Raw genomic sequence first — 27,050 nt, 5'->3', positions numbered from 1 at the left:
AGCTATTTCACACAGTGAAACATTATGAGGGTTTCCAGCTCGAACTGCATATTTCACCGATTTCAATCAGTCTGTTGGAGATTGCAAACATTCCCCGATGCTCAAAAAGGCGACACGACAAATTAAGACCTATTGTGGGGGGGCGTATTTTTCACAAGCCAATCAGCGTACACTTTGCCCTATATTGCCCTTCAGAAGCCACTTCAAATATCTAGACGTGTTCAAGAGGGATACAGTTTACGCCGATTATCCTGTTCAAAAGTTTATAGCCCCCCATAGAATTTACCGCTTTCCGACAAACAAGGCTCATGAACAAGTCTCACAAAAAGATGGTGTTGAAAATCCAGTTCATGCAAATTTACAATCCATCTAATTATTTTTTTCTTTTTTTTTTCTTATCTAATTATTTATTCTTGTGTAAACCCTTCACCTCAGCTGTACTACTGGTTTTGACAAAAAAAAAGCTTCAAATGCTGCATTCTTAAAAGCCTGAAGAAAAAGCATTAATTATGATCAGATTCCAAAAGTAGACCGACCAAAAAAAAAAGGGAACAACCAGTCACGCATGATATTTTGAGAATCAGAACCAGTATGAGGAAAACATTATTAAAAATAACAAGTTAGATTTGCTTCACTTACATTTTCTGACGTTTGGCATACGAGGTGGTTTCAAAAAAAGTTTTGAGACTAGTTTTGTAACACGCCAACAGAGGGCAGCACAAGACCGCACGCACAGTCACAGGAAGCACCGACCTTCATAAGTCACTAAACCAAAAGATAGGTCCTGTGTACATCGAGAGCCATGCAACTGGTGCTATTCGGACCACGTGCGCCTCTTCCTGAAGATGAAAATCCAGCTATAAGGTCGCACCAATTGCAGAAAGCGTTTGACATGCTTCGAAAAGAAGATTTCCAAGAACACATTTCAAAAGTGGCAGGAATGCTGGGATCGCTGTATTGCTACTTTTTGATGCCACCTCGTATGCCGCTATCCAGAACCTTATTGGTTGACTTAAAGATCTTGCTCAAGAGAGACTGAAGGGGGTGCTTGGCAGTGCTGGTGTTTGAAATTATAATTTGAAATAAGGGGTGATTTGAACAAGTTTGTTAGATGAAAATAAATAAAAAATAATACAAATCAACCAATTTGTTTCTGTCAGTCTGAACAAATGAATCTCACATATACAGTAATACATCGGAATTCGTTCCAGAACTCGTGACGGTTTCTGAAACTGAGTACTGAAAAAGTTTTTATTTAGTACTGTGCTGTATAAGGAATAAAGAAAATGCATAAACAAGGCACTCTATGGCACTGTTCACGAGCTAACATGAGACTATTCGTGCACCTGCTTGACGGGGAGAGTGAAGCTCTCACGAGTCATGTCGAGTTCTGTAGCTGAAACGGTGCTGAAACATTTTTTTGCTGTTGTCATAACGTGACAAATACCGAATATAACGAGTTCCCGGAGCAGACGAGCACCGGTGTATTACTGTATTAACTAGCTAATAAGCTTACGATACAATCATGAACAATGGCTGAAAGACTGAGAAACTTTCTCTACACTTGGAGCCCACTGTAGCTTCCTGAACCTGAATGACAGGAATGGCCCCCATTGGGATCTTCTGCTGTTGCAGCATATTCATCTCAATGCTTGTGTCTTGAGATGCTTTTCAGCTTGGCATGTTTGTAAAGCTCAAATCGTGACATTAAACATTAAAAATTGTACCACTGCTGCATGATTAAAAAACTGCAAGAATGAGCTGGTGAACATGTAAATAACAGTGGCTGCTGAATGTATGCGTTGTCCACCCTGAAAACAATACAGTAGCACAGCAGTAATAAAGCAGTACGTCTGATTCCCCTGAATGTTGCCATAAACAAGGCAATAACTCAGGGAGTAACTGTTATCTAATAGTAATAACTGTTTGAAATGCAGGCAGTAGGTTCTGACCTCCAACAGGACACGGGAGCATCTCTCCATCCAGCCGGGCCTCGACATCCCCACCGGTGCAGCTATCACCAGGCACTTTTCTATACCTGTACCAAGCAAAAACAACACAAAAACACATTTTACTAGGTTGTGCACTAGGTGGTGCTACTGCTACAAGTCCATAAACTCGTATTATTGCTCTTAACATCCTTATCTCACCCTTTGCTGCGGCGGTACGTCGTGCCAACCGGGCAGGGCACAGGAGGGGCGTACAAGTTGCCTGAAAACTCCGGATCGGGAACACACACTTGCAGAGAGAGGTCCTCGCTGAGCTTGAATCCGTAATCACTGCGAGAGAACAAGAACGGACTTAGGCGAGCAAGTCCTGTCGTTTATCATGGCGGCTAATCTCTGAGGCAATTTGGAAGAATTCATCTGGCGTTCCTCAGGCAATGAAACCGCACAGGCTGAGATTTAGTGACCGTGTGACACGGTGATTTAGTGAACATGGAACGAAGGCCAGCGGGAGAAGGTGTGTGTGCCAAACCTATAACCCGAACCTCTCGCTCACTCTGCGGTGTTCAAGGTTAAGAATGACTTTCAATTCTGCATTTTCACTGAAGCGTTCTATTCTTTTTTTTAATCTCATGCAAAAGGAAATCTGGATGTCTTCTAGTGACCTCAAAAACCATTTGCCCCCCTTCTGGCTTTTGCAGATTTGTACCACTTCTCATAAACAACAAGCACGAGCATGCACACAATAATGTTTTAGTTTTTTTAACGATTACTTAATTAAAGACAAATAGTTTAAACTAAACATCAAACAAGAAAAAAAAAAAAAAACAACACAGCAACCATAAACAAAAAAAAAAATGAAGACAAAGACTGTGGATAGCAACTAAAACCACGGGACAACGAATGTGACACAGAGTGTAGTGAAAGATGAGATTATATCCACAATGCTAATTGACTGTAAACATGAATCCGCTGTGGACAGTCATGTGAGTGATTGGACCAGTGATGCACAGTGGCTGATGGGTTCCGTGTTTCAGGGCCATAATTGAGACAAAAAGTCTCTCCATTATATATATGGCTATATTGCCAAAAGTATTGGGTCACCGGAGCTTTCCAGCTATGTGTGGTTCTTTTCCAAACTGTTACCACAAAGCTGGTGGTAACATACCATATTTATGAGCAGGTGACCCAATACTTTTGGCAATACAGTGTAGCTCATACTAGATACTTGAATATTGGCTGTTTGTACTAGTCAATCTAAAAGAAAAGCTTTAAAATACAATAGAAAAGCATGCTTCAGTGGCTGTGATTGTCATAAATTGACAGAAGCACACATTTTGCTCTCTACCAAAAAAATGCCAAAGAAAAAACTTCTGGTCAACTGAAAAGTAAATAGATTTTATGGATGAAAACAATAATCTAAAGCAGAAGAGCTTTAAAAGGCTCAAAAGAAACAATCAGGGTTTTTAAAAAAAGGCCTAAGTCCAGAGATGCTGTGGCTGTGACCTTAATAGGCAGTTCATGTCCGAAAGCCTTCCAATGTCCCAAATGAAAGCAATTCTGTATAGAAGAGTGGACCACAATTCCTCCAATTCAATGTGAAAGACCTTTGGGTCAATGTGACCTTTGGTTGCAGTAGTTGCTTCTAGTTTATTGAGCAATGACTTATATAAGCGATATACAGTATATTGCTAAAAGTTTGCAGACACCTGTTATGTGCTTTTTTGAGTATTGCATTCCAAATTCAGTCCCAATTTCCTCTTATATTTCCCTCCACTCTTCTGGGAAGATGTTCCTTTAGATTTTGGAGTGTGCTTGCGGAGGTTTGTGCTTATTCAGCCACAAGGGTGTTAGTAAATTTAGAAACTGATGTAGGTAAGGTGAAGAGGCCTGGGGTGCAGTCAGCTTTCACATTTATCCCAAAGGTGTTCATTAGGGTTGAGGTCAGAGCTCTATAGCAGAAGATCTTCTATTTCAACCGATATCTTCACGGAGCTGGCTTTGTGCACAGGGGCATTGTCATGCTGGAACAGGTTATGGGGGATCCAATGGGGGATCCAATGGAGGATCCAGTGGAGGATCCAGTGAAGGATCCATTGGATGATCCAGTGGGGGATTAAATGGCGGATCCAGTGGAATATCCAATGGATCCAGTGGAATATTCAATAGAACCATTAAAGGATTATGGGGAATGTGGGGCATGGAATGTTTAGAAGTGGAGGACGAGCTCTTGGATGTCAATTCAATATCTCATTTCTAAGGAGATTCTTTACAAAACACAGGTACGAACAACTCTGGATTGTGAAAGGACGCAAAGTTGCACCTAAGCTTGTGCACCATTCTACAACCAGACTCATCCTCCCATTTGCCAAAACATATCTGTCCGAGGTTGCTTTTAGCTCCCTGATAAAATTCTAAACAAAGACACGCAACAAGCTGGAAGTGCACAATGACTTTCGTCTGGCTGTCATAAAGATCATGCCTAATAGTTCACATTAAAGAGCCTTCAACAATTAAATAAGGGCTTAATTAAATCAGGAATACAAGAAAAAACTTGAAAAAACATGCCTAACTTAAAATATATATAGTTATTATGCAATGGTTATTGTTGTGTTTCAACTTTAGTTTTGGAATAAAAAAAGAAATAATAATAATAAAACAATACATTCATCCTCTGATTAATCAATATTCACGTTAATAGATTTTTATTTGCTCCTGTTGTTTGTTAGTCAGTTATAAGGCAGAGCCTGAAAGGAAAAGTCTGTCCTTGTGAACCCTGGCATGTTGTTACACGATTTTTGGTAATAAGTAAAATGGACAGATCTGTTTGGTATTTATATTAACAGATTGAAATGTGCCGCTGTTTATTTGTTCATCGGGTTTATGAAAACAAGCGGGAAAAAAATCCTTATGAACAGTTGCAAGGCGCAGCTAAATGTTTGCATTCTGCTGTTTTTGCATATATTAAAAATGTATACTACTGACCATCACATTAAATGAAATGGGGAGAGAGGCACTTTCATATACAAATGTGTGCCTTCAACTTTGCAATAAAAGTTTTGGGAAAGAACAGTGGTGGACAGTAAAAAAGTACATGCCATTTGTTACTGTACTCGAGTAGTTTTATTTGCGTAGCTGTACTTTACTCAAGTATTTCCATTAGGGGAAACTTTTACTTTCACCTCACTACATTTCAAAGTCAGATATCTTATTTTTACAAAACTGCATTCCACAAAATCGTTCTTTTTTATTAAAGTGAATAAAAACTTGGTCAATCACGCAGCAAGCCACCAGTCAGGGTAGAGCACGTGATCTGTTTTGATAGCTGTTTAGGCAGCACGAAAAAATATATAAAAATATATTATATCCTATCATGGTCAATGAACCTGGTAAATGCAAAGGTGTGCACCCACTGCCCCATTCAGAAAAGAGAGGTGGGGTTATGGGTGACGTGGTGACAGTAATTAGAGCTGAATCCAAATTCAAATTGTGGATTAAACAAAAATAAAACATATATATATATATATATATATATATATATATATATATATATATATATATATATATATATATATATATATCAAAAATTAAAAAAGGTCTAAACCCTCAAGAACCCAATTAAAAAAAAAAAAATGAGAAAAGAAGTAGGAGGGGAAACGTGCAAAAGATTAAGGTGTGTATGCATCTTTTTCATCTCGTTATGAGGACTTTGGACTGCTCTGAGAACAAGTTCTTACTCATCCAGTAACGGTAGCTTAAGCAGAGACGAGCTTTTCAAAGGGGAGACGTTGGGTCACGGCATGGTTCACCCGGGGAGCCATTCTAGCAAGAACCCCCATTGCCGCTTAGTGGTATCTATTTAGCACGACCATACAGTTCAGCATAGGTTTAATATTTAGACATTCAGAAAATAATAATTGATGGAAGAAACTCCTGACTCGGACTTGCCTCAACACTCGTGGCGTTTATTTCGAAGTCGTTGAAAAGAGAGGTTTTGGGCTCATGATCATTTGAATAGATATCAATCAGTCACTCATTAATATCATTATTTTAATAGATCTTAGAGTCTTTTCACATAAACTGAGTTGATTAAGCAAAGAATCTTGTGATAATGATAATAGAAACATTATAGCCATAATATATCATAGTACTTTGGATACTTAAGTACATTTGAAGACAAATACTTTTGTACTTTTATTCAAGTGAAATACTTTTACTGGAGTAGTATTTTACCTACTGTATCTCTACTTTAACTCTAACTCAAGCACATGCTTTGTGTACCTCGTCCACCGCTGGGAAAGAAGCACATATAGCTTATTTTTCAACAAATCAAATGTGTTCTTTGCCTTATATAACATTTTATATGGGGATATGAACCCGTTAATGTAACAAATACAAAATAATACAAAATAGAAAAACATAGTGGGGGTAACGCATGTATTAACGCTTATAGAGCACATTACCATTCGTAGTCCTGACGCGTGCAGGAGCAGTTGGACAGACTGACAGGACGATCGAAGTCCTCGCCGTTGAAGCAGGTTGCGTGTGGCGAACGCCGCTTGAAGAGCAATTCGCGGCCCAGAACACAGCCATTTCCTCTCTCATCAGAAGGAGACCAGGGCTTATAGTCGCCCTCAGAGCACGGAACTCCTTTATATAAAACAAACATTTTATTTAACCACAAAATTTTGTACTGCAAAAAGAAAACACTGGAGAAAATAGTTATAATTAATATGAGCTAGGGGTGTACTTACTTACTTACTTACTTACTTACCTACTTACTATCTATCTATCTATCTATCTATCTATCTATCTATCTATCTATCTATCTATCTATCTATCTATCTATATTCAGTAGTGTGATTTCTTTTTTTTTTTCATGTTTGTTTACTTTAATGTTCCAGATCATCAAACTAATTTAAATATTAGTAAAAGATAACACAAGTGGACACAACATGACAACATGCAGTTTTTAAATGAAGGTTTTTATTATTGAGGGAAAACCTAAATACTATAATAACTGTGTCACCCTAACTGTTCCACCCTTAGCAGCAACAACTGCAATCAAGCGTTTGCGATAACTTGCAGTGAGATTAAAATATCATAATGTATAAAAAATTTATATTAAAATTTCTTTCGGCTTCTCCCGTTAGGGGTCGCCACAGCGGATCATCCGCATGTTTGATTTGGCACATGTTTTTACGCTGGATGCCCTTCCTAACGCAACCCTCCCCATTTATCCGGACTTGGGACCGGCACTAAGAGTGGCTGGGGTTGGTTCCCTGACCGGGGATCGAACCCGGGCCACAGCGGTGAGAGCGCCGCATCCTAACCACTAGACCACCATTAAAAAAAGCCTGATTTCATTTTCTTGACCAAAATGTTTTATTATTCAAATTGTCTGAATAAATGTAAGAATTTGACTCAAAAGATAATGCACATTTTTAGAAAAAAACGGCTTTATAAAAGGTATAAAATAGCCATAAAAGGTAAAACTCAATTTAAACTTATTGGGAAATATAATCTTTGACACTGCTGTGAACCACACAGAATATGAAGAATATCAAATATTTTAGGAGTCAGCTGTCCCGTTTAGTCCTTATGGTACCAGCACAATAACACACATTTGGCAAAATATAATATAATTACCGTTATAGATCAAATCCCAAAATAAATATTTGCTATTTTTGGTCATCAAAGCACACTCCCATCATAAACATAAAACGTTTTCATTTGGATTCAATTCCCCCACTCAAACTTGAGCATATTACACAGTTCTGGAAATGAAATTACACTAAGTATTTGTTACACAGGAGATGAAACGTTTCATCCTCACCGAGCACGTCGCTCACGTTGACCTGCAGAATGAGCCAGCTGTGGGTCTGATCGGCGTACGAGCCGAAGATAGTGAAGATGGTGCTCTTTTCTCCTGGCTCAGTCAGCAGCTGATACACATAGACGTCCTGCTGGGAGAACTGGAACTCACTCCACGTCTCGCCCTCGTTGGTGCTAAACCTGCAACACAAACGATGACACGTGAGTATTCCCTGCTCGAACACGTCTGAATGACAGATCATTAGTGGAGACGCAGAAGGCTGTGCTGCAATGTATTTACATTTAGACATTTTAGTCATTTGTTCAGTTCTCTGTAATAATGCAAAATGCTTAATAACATGCGGCAGCTTGCTGCAAGGGTCTTAAAGGAAGACTCGTGCTACATCACAAGACAGGACAACACGCTCGGAAGAAAAAGCTATCTGCTTTCTTCCACATATGTGTCACTCCGACTGACAGGAGAGACACTAACACCATCCCATCCTACTTTAATTTTGCTCTTTGAGTATCTGTGCACGTCGTTCCGCATGGAAATTTGACCCAAAGTTTCATGCTCGAGTGAATTAATTTAACTGGCTTACTACACTTACTACTCTCCTATTTGGCTTAATCCAATAAAATACAGGTGTGAACATAATCATTGTTTAGTTTTTGTTGATGTTTACATATATGGCATTTGGCAGACACACATTTCCACTGATGAGCTTATGTTTAGAGGAGCCCTTGATCTCACACAATCTTCATACACATATGACTGCGTTATATCTTCAAAATGGGGTGGTTGCTCAGTGGTTAAGGTTCTCTGTTACTGTTAGGAAAGTCAGGGAATTAAAGCCCCAAAGTCGCCACTCTTGGGACCCTTAAGCAAACTCCTTATCCATCTGTCCTCCCGGAGCGCTGTAACATGGCTGACCCTGCGCTCTGACCCAGGCTTCCTACCATCACTGGGATATGTGAACAAAGAATTTCACTGTGCTGTAAAGTACATGTGTACATGTAACAAGTATAAAGCACCTTTTACTTTTTGTTTTCCTTTCTATACTTTGCATTGTAACCTTGAAACAACTGAACAGGCCCCACATAAGCTTCAATGGCTAACACTAACACTACCAATCTTCAATGGCTAACACTCACACTACCAAGCTTCAATGGCTAACACTCACACTACCAAGCTTCAATGGCTAACACTCACACTACCAAGCTTCAATGGCTAACATTTACACTACCAATCTTCAATGGCTAACACTCACACTACCAAGCTTCAATGGCTAACATTGACACTACGATGCTTCAATGGCTAACACTCACACTACCAAGCTTTAATGGCTAACATTGACACTACCATGCTTCAATGGCTAACACTCACACTACCAAGCTTCAATGGCTAACATTAACACTACCATGCTTCAATGGCTAACACTCACACTAGCACACTTCAATGGCTAACACTCACACTAGCAAGCTTCAATGGCCAACATTTACACTACCAAGCTTCAATGGCTAACACTCACACTAGCAAGCTTCAATGGCTAACATTAACACTACCATGCTTCAATGGCTAACACTCACACTAGCAAGCTTTAATGGATAACACTCATACTAGCAAGCTTCAATGGCTAACATTTACACTAGCAAGCTTCAATGGCTAACATTTACACTACCAAGCTTCAATGGCTAACACTCACACTAGCAAGCTTCAATGGCTAACACTCACACTAGCAAGCTTCAATGGCTAACACTCACACTAGCAAGCTTTAATGGCTAACACTCACACTAGCAAGCTTCAATGGCTAACATTTACACTACCAAGCTTCAATGGCTAACATTTACACTACCATGCTTCAATGGCTAACACTCACACTAGCAAGCTTCAATGGCCAACATTTACACTACCAAGCTTCAATGGCTAACACTCACACTAGCAAGCTTCAATGGCTAACATTAACACTACCATGCTTCAATGGCTAACACTCACACTAGCAAGCTTTAATGGATAACACTCATACTAGCAAGCTTCAATGGCTAACATTTACACTAGCAAGCTTCAATGGCTAACATTTACACTACCAAGCTTCAATGGCTAACACTCACACTAGCAAGCTTCAATGGCTAACACTCACACTAGCAAGCTTCAATGGCTAACACTCACACTAGCAAGCTTTAATGGCTAACACTCACACTAGCAAGCTTCAATGGCTAACATTTACACTACCAAGCTTCAATGGCTAACATTTACACTACCATGCTTCAATGGCTAACACTCACACTAGCAAGCTTCAATGGCTAACACTCACACTAGCAAGCTTCAATGGCTAACATTTACACCACCAAGCTTCAATGGCTAACATTAACACTACCATGCTTCAATGGCTAACACTCACACTAGCAAGCTTTAATGGCTAACACTCACACTAGCAAGCTTCAATGGCTAACACTCACTAGCAAGCTTCAATGGCTAACATTTACACTACCAAGCTTCAATGGCTAACACTCACACTAGCAATAGCTAACGTTTACACTACCAAGATTCAATGGCTAACACTCACACTACCAAGCTTCAATGGCTAACACTCACACTAGCAAGCTTCAATGGCTAACACTCACACTAGCAAGCTTCAATGGCTAACACTCACACTAGCAAGCTTCAATGGCTAACACTCACACTAGCAAGCTTCAATGGCTAACATTTACACTAGCAATAGCTAACATTTACACTACCAAGCTTCAATGGCTAACACTCTCACTAGCAAGCTTCAATGGCTAACACTCACACTACCAAGCTTTAATGGCTTACACGTACACTAGCAATAGCTAACATTTACACTAGCACGCTTCAATGGCTAACACTCACTAGCAAGAAACATATTTTAAGTATTGTTTGTAGTTTTTCTCTTCTTTTGATAAAAAATGTAGGGTTAGGGTTAAAAGCAGACTAGCAGTGTAAGCTAACATGATGTACACTTTATTCACCAGCTTTGTTTCAAGCTACATTTTTCCTCGCAATGTCTCTATGCAGTACACATACGTTTAATTAAAGGCCGTATCTGACTGAATAAATGTAACCAGGTGAACAGAAAAATAAACAAACATTCAGACACAAGTTCCTTTTAGTTTCAGTTATTTAAATGTGTTGTCATGTTTGGATACATATATATATATATATATATATATATATATATATATATATATATATATATATATATCTCGACTCACTTCAGTGTTTTGGTGGAGCCCCCCTGTGAAATCGCCATCAGGATGCCTCCATGGTCCCCCCAGGTGTAGAAGTGAGGACCAGCCAGAGCCTGAAGCAATGTTAACATTAGAGTGAGTTACAGGTTTAATATTAAGAAGCACATGTTTATAATAAATTTGGAAAGACAGTAATCGGATGTGAATAAGTGTGCATCGGTGTACCTCTCTCCACCTGGCCCCAGCACTGCTCGAGACGTAGACGTTGGGCTTATTGGCCAGGTTCTTCCCCACGGATCCTGACAGAGCAAAGCGACCATGAGAAAGCAAAAAAAAAAAAAAAAGGGTTAAGTGTTTGAAAACACTTTTTTGTTTTCTTGTTCCTTTTATTTATATGCAAAAACTAGGTATTTACTTTGACCAAACAAATATAGAAATGTACTGATGGGAAACTTTATTTTCATTGAAAAATCCTCCCTCAGCATGAATAACAGCTTAGCACACACTTGGCATCCGGACAGTTAGTTGCTCCAAACACTCAGGTCAAATTCCTTGCCATGCCTCTTGTAAAACATGCCAAAGACGTATTTCACTGGTTCGAGATTTCTTTCTGACGATCCAGTTCATCCCAGAGCAGTTCAATAGGATTTAGGTGTGGTGACTGGGCAGGCCATTCCATGATAGATAACATTTAATTAGCCACAGTCCAGATGGATTTGCATGCTGTTAAAATGTGAAACTGTAGCCATGTAGCTATGTACTATGTTCACCTGGAGTAAGTCTTCAACCTTCCATGCCCTAAAAAAACCCAAACCATCAGGCTTCCACCTCCATGTTTGACTGTGGGTGTAAGACAGTCTGCTAACATCTTCTCTTCTGTTCTCTGTCTTACATAAGTTCTATTGTTAGAGCCAAAACATTTCTAATTTGGACTTATCTGTCCACAGAATTTTTGTCATGTGCCCAATTCTTGTTTTTTTTTTTTGTTGCATATAAACAAAAGTAACATGCACGAGTCTCAAAAACCATAAAAGGCTAGGTGTTTCCAAACTTTTGACAGGTGCTCTACTTCCTAAACCACACAAACTGATGGGATCATGGCATTTCAAATTAGGACACTATAATCATTTTAGGTACAGGTACAATCAAACTAATAATAAAGTTCCCAGGGCAATGCTATAATATTACTATACTGCCCAGTCCTCCGATCTGATCGGATAAAATATGTTGATTCATTTGAATGATAAATCGCAGTTATATTTGTGCATTTACTCATATGTATTAGTTCCTAAGCATAGTAAACACTTACACAGGAGCTTGTATTGCAAATGTGCTACATACTCCATTTAAAACCATTTTATAGTCATTGGTATGGTGCATTTTTGGTGATTTAAGTTACAGCCGAGGTTAAGTGTCACCCAAATGAGGATGGGTTCCCCTTTTGAGTCTGGATCCTCTCAAGGTTTCTTTTTCATAACATCTAAGGGAGTTTTTCCCTGCAACAATCACCATGGCTGCTTATCAGGGATAAATACACATCGTTCACCTTAACTGTTGAATTCTGTAAAGCTGCTTTGAGACAATGTCTGTTGTAAAAAGCGCTATAGAAATAAACTTCACTTAACAAGTGTCACAAGTTTTCCACCTCTCCGGATGGAAAATTACTGCTTTGGTATCGGAATAAAACACAAATACTGGAAAATACAAAGGTGGCAACATCACACCGTTCTGTTGTTAATTATTTTTCCTATAACCCCACACCCATTCCGTGTTATCCTGAAGATCCTGAAATGCTTCGTCGGAATCATCCATCAGTTATGCATACACTACATGCTCTCATGTTTTATTTCCAAGATAAGAAGGTGTATAGAAAGTGGGATGCTGGAAAGAAAGAAAGAACGAACGAAAGAACGAAAGAAAGAGGGAGGGAGGGAGGGAAGAAAGGAAGAAAGAAAGAGAGGGAGGGAAGAAAGAAAGAAAGAAAGAAAGAAAGAAAGAAAGAAAGAAAGAAAGAAAGAAAGAAAGAAAGAAAGAAAGAAAGAAAGAAAGAAAGAAAGAAAGAAAGAAAGAAAGAAAGAAAGAAAGAAAGAAAGAAAGAAAGAAAGAGAGGGAGGGAGGGAGGAGGGAGGGAGGAAGAAAGAAAGAAAGAAAGAAAGAAAGGAAGAAAGGAAGGAAGAAAGAAAGAAAGAAGAAGAAAGAAAGAAAGAAGAAGAAAGAAAGAAAGAAAGAAAGAAGAAAGAAAGAAAGAAGAAAGAAAGAAAGGAAGAAAGGAAGAAAGGAAGAAAGGAAGGAAGAAAGAAAGAAAGAAAGAAAGAAAGAAAGAAAGAAAGAAAGAAAGAAAGAAAGAAAGAAAGAAAGAAAGAAAGAAAGAAAGAAAGAAAGAAAGAAAGAAGAAAGAAAGAAAGAAAGAAAGAAAGAAAGAAAGAACGAAAAGAACGAACGAAAGGTTGACGGTGAGCAACACCCCCTTGGCAGCCATTAAAGAAAGCAGATGGTTAAATGTGAAAACAATTAAAGTTTTTTCCTTCACATACAACTGCCTATAAGTTAGTTTTTTACAAAGGCATTTAACTACAAGTAAAATAATTTAACTTATATAAAAAAAAAAAATAAACAGTGGCTTGATCTCAAACAAAATGGTGAGCTGGTGACAGGACTTAGCAGCCAATCAACAGTTTTGGACGGATTGGTTTGATTGGTGTGTGACAGACGCTCAATGCCGAGCTATTCAAACAGGTGATCGAATATTTTTCTACTATAAATATGCATGCAATCGACCCAAAATTAGCAAGTTGCAAGTCATCGATTAACTAAAAAGATCGCTAACCCGGCAATATTTCTATAATAGTTTTCTGAACATGTGACTCTTGAACATCTTCCACATTTAATCCACATTTGCTGTTATTATAACCTCCACTCTTCTGGGAAGTCTGGTATCGGTGCAGGATGAGGAGGTTTGGAGTTCAATCAGCCTTACAACTCATCCCAAAGGTTTTCAATAGGGTTGAGGTTAGAGCTAAAGAGCAGACCGTGCAAGCTCCTCCACTCCAAAATACGTAAACCATATCTTCACGAGGCTCAGCTTGTGCACGGAGGCATTGTCATGCTGGAGCAGTTCTGGGTCTCGTTGTTTAAGCGAATGAAAAAATGTATTTGACCTCATTCAAAGACATGCTTGAAGCACACTTTTGAGCAGGACCAATTAAGATCTTCAACTCCAACCCATATAAACCATATCTACATGGAGCTGTCTTTGTACACAGGGGCATTGTCCTGCTGGAGGAGATTTGAGTCTCCTAGTTTAAGTGAAGGGGAAATTTAGTGCCTCATCCAAAGACAATTGTGTGCCTCCAAATGTGTGGTAACAGTTTGGAAATAACCGCAAATGGCTGGAAAAGGCAGGTTTCCATTCAGTGTTTATATACACAGTATACTTGATTATAACTACATGGATATTTAAAAATACTGAATTACTTACATTAGCTAGTAAATCTTATTAGTCGAATTGACATGTAAATAACCATTTACATTTATAGCATTTTGCAGATGCCCTTATCCAGAGGAAGTAACAAAAAATGCTCAATCAATAAATACCTCCTGATATTGTCTCCTTAAGACACTGATTAAGAAAACTATTAATCTATAGACTCTGTTTGTTCAGAGTATAATTAGAACAGCATTTTTTTACATTAGCTAATTTAAATACTGCTGGATTATTCATTTAAATACTGGTAGTGTTTCAGCTGTTCGAAGTTCGTTCCACCTCCTAGGTGCCAGTAGAGTCTTGAAACCTGTCTTACTTGTACTCAGAGATGGGCAGTGGTTGAGGATCGAAGGGTGTGTAGCGCAGTGACGCAACAGCTTTATTGAACAAATGTTTGTGTCCAAATGTAGTAATTAGTAAGTTAAATAAGGCTGTCTTCCTATGTAACAGAAGTTCCTGATTAAAACTGCTGATCAAGGCGTTTTTTCATATCAATGTAAGAACACTGTTCCAAAATATATAAAAAAAAATTTAAGGCTTTTTCTGAAAATACACTTCGCTCCACAGGATTATTATGTAAAGCATGTCTTAATCCCTCTGAAACCTTAGGGAAACCCCTGATCAGTAGGACAAAAGCAAACATTTAGACCAAGTCCTGAATACTAATGAGTTGTCAATTAACACTTTATTGCCCCCACAGTGGATATTACTGTTTTAAGAGTATGTTCATCTTCAGCACTGACGTATTTTACAGCAATATTAAATGAATAAAATGAATGAGTTCTTACGTCCATTTCAGAGAACTTTAAGAGAACTCAACATACAAACGAAACACTGCATCGATTATCTTCAACATGCACACAGATGCCGTTTTCTCAGTGCTTTTTAAGATAAAAGTATTGGGAAATTTTTCCAGCCATATATGGTTCTTCCCCAAAGTTCTCCCACAAAGCTGAAAGCACACATTTAGTATAAAATGCCTTTGGAGGAAGTAGAATTAGATTTAAACCTTATTTAAACTAGGACACCCAAACCTGTTCCAGCATAACCAAGCCCATGTCCACCAAGTGAGCTCCATAAAGATATGTGTACATGGGTTGGAGTTTACTGAGAGATCCCGTGTGGCCGGCTATAAAGTTTGGACCTCAACTCTAATGAACACCTTTGAGATGATTTGAAACGCTGACTCCACTCCCAGGCCTCCTTCGCCTACATCAGTAGCTGACTTTACTGACCCCCTTGTGGCTAAATGAGCACAAATCTCCACAAGGGCACTCTAAAGAGAAACATCTTCCCAGAAAAGTCAAGTTTTATTTCTATAGCGCTTTTCACAACGGGCATTGTCTCAAAGCAGCTTTACAGAATTTAAGAGTTAAGGTGAATGGTGTGTATTTATCCCTGATGAGCAGCCATGGCGACTATGGAAAGGAAAATACTCCCTTAGATGTTAAGAAACCTTGAGAGGAACCAGACTCAAAAGAGGATCCCATTCTCATTTTGGTGATATCAAGAATATGATTACAAATCTTAAACCAATACAAAACCGAAATATAAGATTATGAGTAATGTCCTTTCTACAGTCTTATACAGTCAGTTGACGTTAAGGAACCAGGCGCTACTGAGCAACTCATCATAAATCCAACACCAGCTTCTCCATGCCAGATCCTTTAAACAGTGGAAAATGGAGGTTATGATAAGAGTAAGTCGGGACATTCATGTAAAGTAGGGTGTTCAAAAACACATGAAAATCTTATGGTGTCCAGACGGTTCATAAGAACCAGGAGGATCGGGATAAAGAGTTTAGAGAACAAACTTGGGGACTCAATTATGCCGAAAGAAAGGCAGGAAAGAAAACAACTGACATATCGCAGATAAGGGTTTGCACCAGACTGCAATTAAACTTCATTTCCACTGCGCCTGCCTGCACTAGTTCAGCCCACAAGGCAGCACAGGAAACCGAGACAGGAAGCACGAACTCTATGAGATCCATGATATGCATTCGCCGTAAACACTGCTACTCGATGCCTGCCTGTGATCTTCCTTGCACGAGGACGACTGTTCCCGACACACACACACACACTCTACTTCAATGGCACAAGCGGAGCCTGGGAGATAAAATCGATCGTCCGTTTCTTATACAACACCTCAAGCGCTAGATGGCTGACTCGCACACAAACCGAGGTTTTACACAATATCCTGTTTACACGCTACCTGAATCTGAATTACAGCTGCGTCAAGGTGTTTTTCCCCCCTGTAAATCATAAGCAAACAAAGAGATCGGATCAGTGGAAGCTACTTAACGGAGTCAATAAATACAGGTTCAGAATAAAACGCTGATGTTTTCTGGATTCTGGGTGATGCCATGAGGCGTGTGAACCCCCAAACACAGCGGTGTGTGTGTGCACATGCATACGTGTGTGTTAATTAGTCTGTGGCTAAAACGGCAATAATTAGCGCGTCTGTTCTCAAGCGATAGTGCCCAAAGTGGGCCGACATCTTCGCAAAAACCTGTTTCTCCGCTCGCTCCATGCTGCACATTATCTAATAATCATTTAATTAAAGAGCCGGCTGCTGAGAGACAAAACCAAAAAGGGGGGGGGGTGTATATGTGTGTGTGTGTGTGTGTGCCCTTGAGACAAGCAGAGAGGAACATCAATGCCTTCCAGCAGGCGTTAACACAAGAAAGCATGCTCCGGAGCAAAACCAGCACTTGTCCCCTATCATTACAGGGTGTTTATTATAGCTTTAGTAAAAGCGTGTGTTTGCTTGGAAGGCGCGCACGCACACTCCTACGGAATCAGCGCGAACTTCAAACGGACCGAAATGTCAAGACCGTAAGAAAGCACGGTGCAGGAAAACGGTGAGAGCGGTGCTGGTCACATGACCCACCGGTTGCCATGATGAGGCCGGGCGCTGACTCTTTGCTCAGGATGGGCATCCGACGAAGCTGAATGTTCATCAGCTGACTCCAGCGCTGAGCCAAGTGCAGGGAGCAGCCTTTAGAAATCTGCAGAGTGGATAGATTAGATTAGATTAGATTAGATTAGATTAGATTAGATTAGATTAGATTAGATTAGATAGATAGATAGATAGATAGACAGACAGACAGACAGACAGACAGACAGACAGACAGACAGACAGACAGACAGGATAAATAAGACAGACAGACAAGATAAATAAGACAGACAGACAGACAGACAGGATAAATAAGAGACAGACAGACAGACAAACAGACAGATAAAGATAAATAAGACAGACAGACAGACAAATAAAGATAAATAAGACAGACAGACAGACAGACAGGATAAATAACACAAACAGACAAGATAATTAAGACCGACAGACAGACAGACAGACAGACAGACAAAAGGTATCACACAGGAGGTAAAAATGGCCATTAAAATTATTTATTTCCTTATGGGACAGACAAACGTATTAGGACACCTGACTGTGATTCTTCCACAAACATTTACCACCAACTTGGAGGCACACAATTGTTGACTTTGCCTTTGGATGCGGTGGCATTACATTTTCCCCCTTTATTTGAACAAGGAGACCCAAACCTCTTCCAAGATATGGTTTACTTATATTGAAGTGGGGGGCTCTTTAGTGGTCTGCTACAGAGCTCAACCCTATTTAAAAAATTTGGCATGAATTGGAACGCTGACTGCACCCCAGGCCTCCATATCCTACGTCAGCATCGGATTTTACTAACACCCGTGTGGCTGAATAAATTTTACACGTTTCCACAAGCACACTTTAAAATCTGATGAAACATCTTTCAGAAGAGTGGAGGTTTATATAACTGCAAATCAAAACTAAATATGGAATAAGCTGTTAAAAAAAGCACACAGAATCTTATTGTCAGATGTCCGCAAACTTTTGTCCATATATTTTGTCGGTACCTTTAATCCTTTTATCCTTTAAGGAAAAAGCAACATTACTGTGATATGGCAGAGTAAAGTTTCACGACCTGAGGTAAAAGTAATGTGCAGTATTTAAATCGACCTTATTCTCATCATCATATTCATCAAATTAGCTGGGTCCATTCTGTTCTCATTACGGAACATCTTCAAATCGGCCCATTCGAGCCTTTATAATACGTTTTGATTATGATGTGACAACCTTATACATTTTTAGCATTTGGCAGATGCCCTCATCCAGAAAAACTCTCATTTAAACAACTGAGCAGTTGAGCATTGAGGGCCTTTCTCAAGGGCCCAAAAGTGGCGGCTTGGTGGTGCTGTTTTTTTTTTATTTGAACTCGTGACCTTCCAATCAAGTCCGCCATCTGGGCAACTAGAATAATACGAGCCCTTTTTAACAGCTGTTTTTTTGGGTTTTTACTTTTTTAAATACAAACATTTCCATGTTGTTTATGGAAAATAAGTGCTTTTTTTCAATCTGATCTGTCTTTTTTTCTTATCTCAGATTTTCTCAGGTGTCCTTTACTTCCACATCAGGAGAACAGATGGCAGCCAGTCTTCTGCAAACTCCATTTTAATTGCTTTCTCTAATAAGAAAAGCTTGATGGACTTAATAGTCTTGTCATAAACGTAAGCCTGTTGTTGTGTTCAGAGAATCATCCAATAAGCAAAACACCCTCACCGCTTCCTCCTACCATAATCACACCTACGCTCACACTCCGAAACCACACACTGACACATCGAGTAGCTCTTAGATGCTTGGGTGGTGTTTGATGTTTGTGCTACCTGGCAATCGATGGAGCCGCCGAGGCTGTCAGAGGTCGGCGGCCGCAGCAGCTCCCAGGTGCCTCCCTTGTCGAAGGTGATCACCGAGCGCATGTTGTCTTCGCTGAGTGAGCCGTTGATGAGCGTGGCTACGAACACACCACGCAGTCCCTCCACGCGGTGCAGGTCTGCAAATGGCTCATTGGCAAAGTACCTACACACACACACACACACGTTCTGATGAACAAGGTGACTTTTGAAAAGGTCAGCACCGTTAGCCAAGTCATGGCAGCTCATTTGCATTTCCTTTGTGTGCTGCACTGCTGCAAGGTAGAAGTTTCGCTAAGTAACGCTCTGCTAAATGAGAAATGAATGAGGTTGAATCCAAGATGCCTCCCTAAACCACCTCGGAGCTAAAGTGTAGCCGTGACAGGAAAAGGCACTATTCAAGAACAAAGAGATAAACAGTGCAAGCCCTTAAACAAATTATAGTGTCTATTTTTTATGAAGTGTTTCCTTTTATCTTGAAAAACAAAAAGGTTTTACATAATAAATAAAAATTGTCTACTTGCACACAGATGAAAAAAGCAATGATGTTTCCTTTTTAAGTCTGGTTCCTCTCGGTGCTATACAAATAAAAATGAATTGAAACTGAATTGAATATCTTGATGCATGTCTTTTTTTTTTTTATTCAGGATGGTGGCACTTGGCAGTTTTTACTTTTGTGACAGTGACATTATATATTATATTATATTATTTATAAATAATATATATATATATATATATAATGTCTAACAAATGATTTACTATGTAATTTTTTCATGTATTTCATTTTATTTAATTTGTGCCTGTTTATTTGATTTACCAATTTAATCAACATAATTTGATTTATTTTATTCTATTTTAATATATTAGATTTGTTTTATTTCAACCAAGCGGGCGTTTTATTTTAAATTGTTTAAAAAAAAAATGTAAACCACTGATGTTCACAAATGTTAATAATAATAAATGACTTTATAAAAAAAAAAGAAGCAATTTTATGCTTTACAATTTCTTCCCCCCAACTGTACCGAAATTGAACTGAACTGTGACTTAAAAACCAGAGGTACGTAGCGAACCGTGAATTTTGTGTATCGTTGCATATATACGCGCACACATACACACACACCCACGTTTGTATTGCATTCATGTGACTTGCGAGCAGCCGCTACAAAAAATATGAACACTTGTTTTTTTGTTTCCCTACTACAGTCTGTTTTTTTTTTCAATCAGCTCACAAATTTACCCTGTTCCAACTGACCTAGACATGTAAAAAATTAAAGGCTCCCCCAAAACAAATCCTTTGTCACCATTACATTTCTTTTTTCACTGAAGTAAATTTTTTTTTCTTCATATTCAGTCTGACCCAGGGCTATAGGACTCAATTTAAATGAATTCCTCTGTTAATCTGGGAGAACTGAACCCACCCAGGTGCTGAGGAAATATTGCAAGCAAAAAAAAAAAGAAAGCATGAAGAGGCATCTTAAGAGTTTTAGAAAGAGGGTATAGTTTTTGGTCAGTCACATGTCACAGCACTACCTGATGAGAGTGTTGCTTCCTGAACCCTCGGGGCTGTAATACAGCACGTTCTCCAGAGAGAGAGAGAAGGCGAGTCCCTGCGTGTCCGAGATGTACAGGTGCGTGACATTGTTGTTGTGGTTGACGCATACGAACACCTGATCCTCTGAGGCATCTGCTATGTAATATTCCTTAAATAAAAAAGATAAAAAAGGGAGATGTCACATGGCAAGGCATGTCAATCATCGTGGCAGATCAAACAGATGAGCTTGTTTCTCTTTATTTATTCGTTTAAATTGATTTAAATGGTTCTTGAGGACCACAAAATTCAGAAACACAGGGATAATAAAGTACTCACAGTGATGGGGTGGCGAGTGTTAAACTGGGCCGCTCTCATTGGCTGACGGTTGTAGGACACCCACAGCTGGACCGACTGCGGCTCATGGCTCCCAAGCAGCGTCTGAATGACAACACACGGCATCACCACCAAGACACACATTCAATTTACTCCCCAGAAACACAGAAAAATAAAAGATAAATAGAAGAATCTACAAACATGACCAAGTTTTGGATTTTCTCCTGACACTCCAACTCCTTCATGCACTACCCTCTTTACACATTTATAGCATTTGGCAGATGCCCTTCAAAGACCCCGCAGTGGCAGTTTTAGTGGTGCTGGGATTTAAACTCACAACCTTTCAACCCCTGAACTACCACTTCCCCCTTCAAAATCAAACCCGATATAAAGCTCACTCTGACTCAGAAACCAAAACTTAAACATCTCACTGAGATTCAGACAGTTGTTGAAATAACGCCAAGGTTCAACCCAAGGTGAAGCGGAGTTACTGTTACCACCCCACCACAGATTAGATTATTTTCCAGTAAGAGCACATCCCAGAATGGTAGAATTCCTCTTATATACTACAGCAATTTAAAAATAATTACATTATACTTAAAGTTGTTGAACATCCATCAAAAAACAAGTTAGGTCTTGTTACCACTTGCGTTACAGCTTCTATAAACAGTCATTCTTTCAGCACCCTTTCTTTCTTTTCTCCGATGGGAGAAGCCTATCTACAGTATTACTAAGAAACCACAACGCATTCCACCTTGAAGATGTTATGGTGTCAGAAATGTCAGAAGTATTATCTAAAATAGCTATGAAGCGTCGAGACTGGAGACTTCTTATGAAATAAATAAATAAATAAATACATTTACCTCACAGAAAGCTTGTGTGTTAATGTAAACCTCCCTGTCAAAATAGCGCCAGGAAGCCAATTACTATTTTAGTGTATTGCATTGTGCATAGAGGTTCTTCTCCAATAGATCAGCTGAAGAAAAGAAAGAAAGAAAGAAAGAAAGAAAGAAAGAAAGAAAGAAAGAAAGAAAGAAAGAAAGAAAGAAAGAAAGAAAGAAAGAAAGAAAGAAAGAAAGAAAGGATTGGAAGTTGGAAAGAAAGAAAGAAAGAAAGAAAGAAAGAAAGAAAGAAAGAAAGAAAGAAAGAAAGAAAGAAAGAAAAGATTGGAAAGAAAAGATTGGAAAGAAAAGATTGGAAAGAAAGAAAGAAAGAAAGAAAGAAAGAAAGAAAGAAAGAAAGAAAGAAAGAAAGAAAGAAAGAAAGAAAAGATTGGAAAGAAAAGATTGGAAAGAAAGAAAGAAAGAAAGAAAGAAAGAAAGAAAGAAAGAAAGAAAGAAAGAAAGAAAGAAAGAAAGAAAGAAAGAAAGAAAGAAAGAAATGATTGGAAAGAAAAGATTGGAAAGAAAAGATTGGAAAGAAAGAAAGAAGAAAAGAAAGAAAGAAAGAAAGAAAGAAAGGATGGAAAGAAAGAAAGAAAGAAAGAAAGAAAGAAAGAAAGAAAGAAAGAAAGAAAGGATGGAAAGAAAGAAAGAAGAAAAGAAAGAAAGAAAGAAAGAAAGAAAGAAAGAAAGAAAGAAAGAAAGAAAGAAAGAAAGAAAGAAGGAAAAAGGTTTTATATACTCGTCACATGTATTTAACAGCAAGGTGAAATTCTTCGTGTAAATCTCAGTGGTGTTGGGAAGAGCGGAGGGTTGGCCATGTTACCTTTCGATCAGTAACTCCAGAGTCAGAATCAAAAGCTATAATAAAAAAAACGAAATCTACATTCGTAGACTCGTGTTGATGGAATCACAACATCAGTTGTCAAGTCTACATCGGGTTTTACGGCATCATCCCGGATTAGCAGCCCTCAGCTTTCAATCCGCACAAGATGGTAGTGAAAGCCTGAGCCAAGACAACACAAGAGAGATTTTCTCTCCCGAATGCTGGGCATAGAGAACGCCATGAGCTGGACAGCCTGTGAACTGATCTGCCCGGCATTAATGAATTTCCCCTGATGAGGCGGAAAAGCACTTCTTGTTCTCCGGGGTAAAACAGAGCATGCAGTGTCGTCTCTCTCTCTCTCTCGAAGACCCTCCCGTCACGGCCCAAGCATCTATCAGCCTGATTTATCTGCCTGTTAATGGCCGTCTCCGGGAACAGACTGCAGTGGTGTCACAGGCAGCCAATGCACAATCTGGCTTTAGAGAGCTGGAAAGGACTAGAAAAAAAGGTTTTGGAAAGGGCTGGCGGTTGCTGAGGGAGCATGGAGAGAAAGAGTCCGTCAGCGTGGTAACAACAGCTTTATGTGACAAAAGAGGACAAGCTGGAATTGAACCTGCAAAACTGACACGACTGTACAGAGCCCAGGGACTGGAGCAAAACCAGATACGTTGTTCCATTAGCTGTCTGGTTTTGGGGTTTTTTTCTGTCCGGTTCACGAATCATATTCTAATAATGGTCCAAATAGGGACTCATGGACAAGGTCCATTATCGTTCACTTGACAAAATGCTGTTTAGTGGCTGTTTCTTGGTGGTGAGCCGGCCCCCAGAGAACTTCCTCAACTCTAATACCTCGACAGAGCCATGTAACATACGCGGGTGTGGTCCAAGAAGTCTGAGAATTGATCTCTACAAGCATAATTTCGCTTCGGGATTCCAACCCGTCTGCCAGCATGAATGGAGCTGATTCTTGCGGACTTGCGGCATTTCTGGCTCCTAGAGGCACTTTTCCTTTATTGTGCGAGGGGCTTTTATGTCGGAAAACAAGAGCCTTACTGTGCTGGCAAGCATTGTGGACTGGATAGACCTGACTCACGAGCAGGAGTTTAGGCCTGGAGATTTCTGCAGCTTGATTAGGTTGTGTGAAAGTTTAAGTGTGTGTGGTGTGTGTGGTGTGTATGTGTGGTGTGACCCACCCCCCCAGCTCAATTAACAATCTGGTGTCCCAATGTAGCTGCCTTGGTAACAATCGATAATAATAGCGTGGTACATAATGTACATTCGAAAGTGCAAAATGAATACTCCAAATCAGTTTTTTTTCTTTCTTGGATAAAAGGAAAAAGTGGGACATTGAGAACAAAAAAAAAAAAAGATTTTTGGGAAGAAAGGGCGAAGGTTTTCGTATAATTTTTTAATGAATCCTTTATGCTTCTTAGTGCCGAAAAGACCTTGTGATATTCATTATGGTAATCCTATTAGGAGGCCCAGGACTACTGAGAGTGTGAGACATGTATAGTCTCTTTTTTTGTGTGCATGTGTGTGTGTTTCTCTTTCTATATTGCTCACTCTGACTGGTTAGTGACCCCAGTCATGACTGACTAATCCTGACTCTAAAGATGGACATTCTCTCAGCGTTCGTCTGAAGACAATCTTCCAGACAGGGCTGCTTGTGTGTTTCGTCTGCAAGTCCAAATGATCATATTTAAACACTGACACAGAGCAATGATCACTTTGGCAAATAAGTCAGAGTACAGAGGAAAATAAATCGAAACTATGGATGGATTACGAATGAAGAAACTCATAAAGAGATCGCTGTAACGTGTTCATAGGTGATATTTAGCAGTGGTATGCTAATTAGTTAATTACCTTACAGAGAAGCCCATCTTTTCTTCCTTTTTTGAGACCTACAACGCAGTCCTACGAATCAATGGCTACGAATAGAACCTAGGCTTCCAAAGCATTGCACAACAGGCTCTGGTTATAAAACCTCCCATTTGTGTATACTGTATGTGCGTAGTAACTTCTTGGCACAATCGCTACCGAGTGTAGCGCTGACAACATGACCATATGGTCGCACGGGTTAGTGGAACACGGGTAAGTGGTGCATGAGCGGTTAAAGATGCCCCAGGGAGAGCGGACCGCATGTTCGGTTCTGCCGGGCTGAATAATCGACACCTTGTCCGCGACATGCCGATAGTTACGGTGGTTCAGTTACAGCCTGTAATATCAGAGACCACAATAAGTCACCTAGTAATGCTAATCTCTGCTCGATCTGATCCACCGGCGGTGTCGCGTCCGACAGACGAGCGTCAAGGTTTATTTTAACAGGCCAAACATTTACTGTGGACCACACTTGGTTAAGAGCCAGTGTACACACAGGCATGAGCAATCACTAAGATTTGGGGGAATAAACAAAACCCTTACAGGCTGGAATCCAGCAAAGGATAATAAACCCACTAGTTTTTTTTGCTCTTGTTTTTTTCTTCCCTTTTTCATTTTAAAAGTTCGAAACACAACAATGAGCAATTGTTTAATTCCCAAGTGCTCTGCAGCAGTTTTCTTGGATAGATGTCAGTTTCACTTTTTACAAAAAGCTGCAATGGAAAGAGGCAGCCAAGAAAATGTTCGAAAAGCCTTTTGCGATGGGCAAAGTGCATTTTTCACAGAACGTGGCCTTCTCAGAAGAGGCGCTCAACACAAGACGCTCCATTTAGCTGCATGCAACTGCTGAATCTAACCATAGATCACTGCGAAAGTGCAAAAGCTGGTCGTGGTTTCTCAGATTTGCCGCTGCCGGTCTTTATTTTTACAACGTGCTATCCACCAAGTCAAGTGGAGAACAATTTCACAGCCCTTCTCCAAAACTATTGGAATAGCAATGCTGTTGATGAATATAATCAAGTCAAGAAGGTTTTAGTCATTACCACCATAAATAGCTGACGCAGTACACAGTGAAAGGAGTCAACGTTTCTCCAGAACTTTGGTGCTACAATAAACAACATAGAGCTACATACCCCAGAACCCATAGTTAAGGTCTAAAGTGCATCGTGTGAGACATTGCAAAACAGCGTAGGGCAGATACACCAAACAAAATAGGGCCGAGCAGTAAACCTATTTTATAACATGTTATACAGTAATGTGCAAAAGAGAACTGTATACAAGAGTGTACTTGTAAACATAAACACAATGCAAAAACAGCAAGAGCAGCAGTCGAGAGGCGCAAAACAGCATGTAAACATTATAATATGATCAAATATAAATATAATATGGGTGGTGGAATGGATTGAGAAGAGTGTGTTGAGTTCAGGTTGTACAGTTCAGTGACACACAGTTGAGTAAGTGTGTGCATGTGTGTGTGTTTGTACAGTTTAGTTCTGTGTGTTGTGGAGCCTGATGGCTTTAGGGAAAAAAAACAGCTGGATGTGAAGCCTGAATGCTTCGGAACCTCTTTCCTGATGGTAATAAATGTGATATTTGGTTACATTTCCTTATAATTGCTCAACTTCGCTTGGCAACTTTTAACTGTTACTTATTGCCCAGGTGTGATGCGTTAGATTGTCTGAAGTTCGGCTCTAGGTCTGAGCTAAAAGGTTTCATTTGTTAAAAAAGATAAACCTAAATGAAGACCAGAGACCTCTCTGTGGAATCAGAGCCTTTTTGATGCTGAGAAAAGAGAAAATTGAACAAAACATCTAACAGGTCTGCCAAAGAAACCAACACCAGCTGATGACAGAAACATTGTGAGACCATGAAATACAGCCTGTACTCTATTCTGTCTATTCACGTAGACCTGCATATAAACAGTCAACTCTCTAACTACCGCCTTTCTTCACTGTTTTATTAGTACCATCGATTCATTCCCATTTGTATGTCCACAAGCATTTCTTCTGTACAATTTAATAACACAAAAACAGATGAATGGACCCTAATCTCTCTCAAATCAACAACCATGGTCTATACATCAGAGAGGCTCTCATGTGGGCTCTTAAAATTGTCTTTCCAGCCAAAAAAGCCCAGAAGTGTCTCTACATTCTCCTCTTCAGTTCATTCTACAATACGATAGACTACCATACAGCACATCGCTAGGGTCTGTCCTGCCTTGTGTTGATGACGCAGACCAGCTATGAAAATGAATAAACAAGTCTATTATATTTTTTAGGGTATTAAAAAACCCCACACATGTTGACTTTGAAATTTTATATTTTTTTACTAGCCGCTTTAATTAGCATGCACAGAAGACAGACAATCGTTTTACAGTCAATAACTCACTAATATGTAGAAACACTGAG

At 39.5% G+C, this 27,050-nt stretch overlaps 1 protein-coding gene across 1 annotated transcript in view; it reads right to left on the bottom strand.

Moving 5' to 3' along the window:
• sorl1 (sortilin-related receptor, L(DLR class) A repeats containing) overlaps window positions 1-27,050 on the bottom strand; it is an 88,547-nt gene that overhangs the window by 32,030 nt on the left and 29,467 nt on the right. Inside the window, 10 exon segments of the mRNA XM_046862745.1 lie at window positions 1,953-2,038; window positions 2,151-2,279; window positions 6,410-6,596; window positions 7,783-7,961; window positions 10,995-11,083; window positions 11,196-11,269; window positions 17,344-17,461; window positions 19,167-19,359; window positions 20,724-20,893; window positions 21,061-21,162. Coding sequence (XP_046718701.1) covers window positions 1,953-2,038; window positions 2,151-2,279; window positions 6,410-6,596; window positions 7,783-7,961; window positions 10,995-11,083; window positions 11,196-11,269; window positions 17,344-17,461; window positions 19,167-19,359; window positions 20,724-20,893; window positions 21,061-21,162 — 1,327 coding nt within the window.

Source organism: Silurus meridionalis, chromosome 12, assembly GCF_014805685.1.
Source record: "Silurus meridionalis isolate SWU-2019-XX chromosome 12, ASM1480568v1, whole genome shotgun sequence".
In the NCBI taxonomy this organism is placed as follows: Eukaryota; Metazoa; Chordata; class Actinopteri; order Siluriformes; family Siluridae; genus Silurus; species Silurus meridionalis.
This window is presented reverse-complemented; position numbering and strand designations above follow the sequence as displayed.